The sequence below is a fragment of the Otolemur garnettii genome, unplaced genomic scaffold (assembly GCF_000181295.1).
Source record: "Otolemur garnettii isolate 467f Iridium unplaced genomic scaffold, OtoGar3 scaffold00232, whole genome shotgun sequence".
Taxonomy (NCBI): Eukaryota; Metazoa; Chordata; class Mammalia; order Primates; family Galagidae; genus Otolemur; species Otolemur garnettii.
In genome coordinates this window covers 532398-536888 of record NW_003852627.1, presented here as the reverse complement: position 1 = coordinate 536888, position 4491 = coordinate 532398, and the positions used below count along the sequence as shown (strand labels likewise).

Sequence of the window (4491 nt, the reverse complement as noted above, 5' to 3'; positions counted from 1 at the left end):
CCCAGCTACTTGGGAGGCTGAGGCTAGAAAATCACTTGAGCCCAAGAGTTTGAGGTTGCTGTGAGCTGTGACGCCACGGCACTCTACCAAGGGCGACAAAGCGAGACTCTATCTATCTCTAAAAATATATATGTTGATAATAATGCTTTCACTTTAATAGATTATTTTATTATTAATGATGACCTAGAATTTGAACCTTCTGAGGAAGGAAAAGCAGGTCTGCACAGCCATGGAAGGTGATCTGTTGTTTGTCCTGCAGGTGAAGTTTTACAAGCTGTCACCGACCATGATATTCCTCAGCAGCTGGTGGAGCGACTACAAGAAGAGAAAAGGATCGAGGCCCAGAAACGGAAGGAGCGGCAGGAGGCCCACCTCTACATGCAAGTGCAGGTCAGCCCCGCCCAGCCCCGGGGGCAGCATGTGTGGCCTGAGCTTGCTCACAGTCCTAGGGACATGATCCACAGAGCAGGGCTGTTGTGCCCCTAGCTCCTCTGGGCAGCTCCTCCAGCATTTTCAACATCTGGCCTCCTGGGTCAGCTGGCAGTACTTCCTGGGTGACCACTTGCGCTAGTTCAGGAGTAAGGATTTCAATGTTAGCATTTCAGTGAAAATCACAGAAGAAATTGGAGCGTGGGAGGAGGTTGCCCCACAGCTGGATATCAAGCTAATGCTGACAGATGAGTTGAGAGATTGCATTGAAGCATAGGCTACTTGTCTATTAAAAACACCTGAGTTAGGTTTTGGTCATGTTAATTGATCTGAAGTTTTTTGGGTTTTTTTTAATTGAGACAGTCTCACTATGTCGCCCTAAGTAGAGTGTCATGACATCATTGTTCACAGCAACCTCAAACTCTTAGGCACAAGTGATTCTCAGCCTTCCAAGTAGCTGGAACTATAAGGCAACCGCCACAACACCCGGCTATTTTTTTTGTTGTTGGTTGTTTGGCAGGTCCAGGCTGGGTTCGAACCCACCAGCCACAGTGCATGTTGATGGCGCCCTAACCACTGAACATAGGCACCCAGCCAAGAAATTTCTTCTAAATAAAAGAGTAGGGCCAACCACGGTGGCTCATGCTCATAATCCTAGCACTCTGGGAAGCAGGCAGATTGCCTGAGCTCAGGAGATGGAGACCAGCCTGAGCAAAGAGTAAGACCCTGTCTCTACTAAAATAGTAAAACTAGCCATGTGTTGTGGCAGCTGCCTCTAGTCCCAGCTACTGGAGAGGCTGAGGAAAGAGGATTGCTCTAGCCGAAGAGTTTGAGGTTGCTGTGAGCGAGCAGCGTTACTCTGCTCAGGGTTGCAGAGTCCGACTTGGTCACAAACCAAAAAATGAGTAGTGTTTAGCATTTTGTTATTAAACTTGTTCAGTGTGGACTTGTGTTGTTTTTTTTGTCAGTTAACTCTGTGTTCTCAAATGTGTATTTAGATAGTTGCTGAGGACCAGTTTTGTGGCCACCAAGGAAATGACATGTACGATGAAGAGAAAGTGAAATACACTGTGTTCAAAGTTTTAAAGAACTCCTCGCTTGCTGAGTTTGTTCAGAACCTCTCCCAGACCATGGTGCGTGCCAGTCCTTCTGGTGACTTTTATTACTCTGACTTCCAGGTTCCACCTTCCTTCTTTGTAGAAAACACTACCTACTTTGGGGGAAAGGTAGTATGTCCAGTCACTGCCTAAAAGTGAGGTAAATGACCTGAGCACATTTCCTGAGAATCACTAAATACTGAATTCTTGACTCTGGTACAGGGGAATCTATAGGATTCTAGAAATATGTCAATGTCCTTTTGACCCAGTCTTGCCATAGAATTTGCAAAGGAGGAAGTTGCCTGTGAATATTAATATCCTCCCCCGCTTTGGAAGTGGTTAGAATGGGCACTTGAGCCCTAGAGTACAGCTGATCCTGAGTGGTGGGTCAGAGTTTGTTCCATAGAGTGAGTCTTTCTTATCTTTTTTTCTTACAATCACAAAATCAGGCTGGGTACAGTGGCTCATGCCTGTAATCCTATCATTTTGGGAGGCCGAGGCAGAAGAACGTCTTGGCCAGAAGGCTAAGATCAGCTTGGGCAACAGCAAGCACCTGTCTTTAGGGTGGTGCCTGTGGCTCAAAGGAGTAGGGCGCTGGCCCCATATACCAAAGGTGGCGGGTTCAAACCCAGCCCCAGCCAAAAACTGTCTCTACACAAAATACAGCCATTAGGCATGATGGGGCATGCATAGAGCTACTCAGGAGGCTGGGGCAGCAGATTGCTAGAGCCCAGTTTACGGTTGTAGCAAACTATGATGATGCCACTATACTCCAGCCTGGGAGACAGTGGGAGTCCTGTCTCCTTAAAAAAAAAAAAAAACAGAACATAGTCACTAAGTTTTTGGTATAGGACTAAAATACGGGCTTGTTTTTGTTATTCGCTTTTAATATTTTTTCAGGGATATCCACAAGATCAAATTCGATTATGGCCCATGCAAGCAAGGAGTAATGGAACCAAGAGACCAGCAATGTTAGATAATGAAGCGGACGGCAATAAAACAGTAAATATCGTTGATGACAGCATGTCTCGTTTGGGCCTGTGCAGGGGCTTCGTCTTCTGCAGTTAGCACAGTAGTTCTCAACCTTCCTTGTGCCGTGGCCCTTTAATATAATTCCTGTGGGTTGCGACTCACAGGTTGAGAACCACTGAGTTAGCACATCTTATTTCCTTCTTGGTCCAGTTAAATAGAATGGATACTTCCTTCAATACCTGAGTGTAGTTTTTCGATCTGTCCCCTCAGCCATTAGAACCTTCTAAAATCAGCATCTCTTTTGGAAATAGATGATTGAACTCAGTGATAATGAAAACCCTTGGACAATATTCCTGGAAACAGTTGATCCCGAGCTGGCTGCTAGTGGAGCGACATTACCCAAGTTTGATAAAGATCGTAAGTGCCCATGAGACACCTGACTGCACTTAGAGCAGTAGAGCTGGATTCCAGGATTGTTGCTTTGGACACACGGGGCTAAGCATTGCAGAGAGATCCATTGCTCAATTCCACAAGTGCTCACTAAGTCCTTCCTGTGTCCAGGGTTTTTTAAGGAAGCCTGGGCTATGAGAAGGGAGACAGCATCAGCAGCAGTGTGGGGCTGTCCTGTTTTGTCTTAGTGTCATCTCCTATCCTATGTTGTATTAATCACTTTGATCAGATCATGTAATGCAGGGTCACAAGATTTTAAAAGCCAGATTGTAAATACCTGGGCTTTTCTGGCCATAAGGACTTCCTGACGTTGCAGTGGTGAAGTTGCCATAGAGACTATGTCACTGAAGGGCAATCTTCCTGCTGTTAAAGTCGATGTACAAAGCAAGTGGCTTGGAATTTGCTGGGCTTAATATAAAATGCCACCTTTGCATTGCTGTAAGTGGTCACTTAGAGCAGTAGCAAACCGACGCTGTTAACACATCTTTTCACTGTAACACTTAACCAGCTAGTCAGTAGCTAGGAGTCTATGAACTAGACAGGCGTCCTCAAACTATAGCAGCCCACGGGCCATATGCAGCCCACCTAGGATGTTTATTCAGCTCTCCGGGTGTTTTTGCCACTGCTGCCTATCCTGCTTAGCAGCCAACTCGTTCCGGGGCCTGCAGTCCGGCCCTCCAACAGTCTGAGAGACAGTGAACTAGCCCCCTGTTTAAAAAGTTTGAGGACCCCTGAACTAGGATCTCTAAATTCAGTGCACTTAATATTCCCTTGCTGCTTCAAGTATAGTGGTTCCCATGAGTTTCAGATGGAAACAATCTCTATAGTAGTCAAAGCATCAGCCTCTTGGGTAAACCTCATCAGACACAGTAACTGTTAGGGACCATAAGCTGTCATTTCAAGTTGTTACTGAGCAGCTAGTAAGCTTACTATTAATTTTTTTCTTCAACATTGTACTGAGTGTTAACAATCCTAACAGAACTTGTTTGTCAATCTTATAGATGATGTAATGTTATTTTTGAAGATGTATGATCCCAAAACACGGAGCTTGAATTACTGTGGGCATATCTACACACCAATATCCTGTAAAATACGTAAGTCCTTACTGTACTTGCCTTCTCAGTAGATTTTTGCTCCTTACTTCATAGCTACGTATTTAACTACTTTTCTCTCTCCTAGGTGACTTGCTCCCGGTTATGTGTGACAGAGCAGGATTTAGTCAAGATACTAGCCTTATCCTCTATGAGGTCTGCATAGTTCATTCTTTCATGATCAGGGCATTGTCAGTAGTTGGTGGAGGGTTTTTACTGTTTGCTTTCCTTTACTCAAATTTGTTAGGGCAGCGCCCGTGGCTCAAAGGAGTAGGGCACTGGCTCCATATGCTGGAGGTGGAGGGTTCAAACCCAGCCCCAGCCAAAAACTGCCAAAAAAAAGATTTCACATTTGGCTCGGCACCTGTGGCTCAAGTGGCTAAGGCGCCAGCCACATACACCTAAGGTGGTGGGTTTGAATCCAGCCCAGGCCCCCGCCAAACGACGACAGC

General features: G+C 45.6%; 1 protein-coding gene across 1 annotated transcript in view; it reads left to right on the top strand.

Moving 5' to 3' along the window:
• Positions 1–4491, top strand: part of USP7 (ubiquitin specific peptidase 7) — a 40398-nt gene that overhangs the window by 27296 nt on the left and 8611 nt on the right. The window contains exons 13-18 of the mRNA XM_023508218.1: positions 260–390; positions 1428–1562; positions 2427–2528; positions 2810–2915; positions 3950–4042; positions 4128–4195. Coding sequence (XP_023363986.1) covers positions 260–390; positions 1428–1562; positions 2427–2528; positions 2810–2915; positions 3950–4042; positions 4128–4195 — 635 coding nt within the window. The remainder of the gene's footprint in view (positions 1–259; positions 391–1427; positions 1563–2426; positions 2529–2809; positions 2916–3949; positions 4043–4127; positions 4196–4491) is intronic.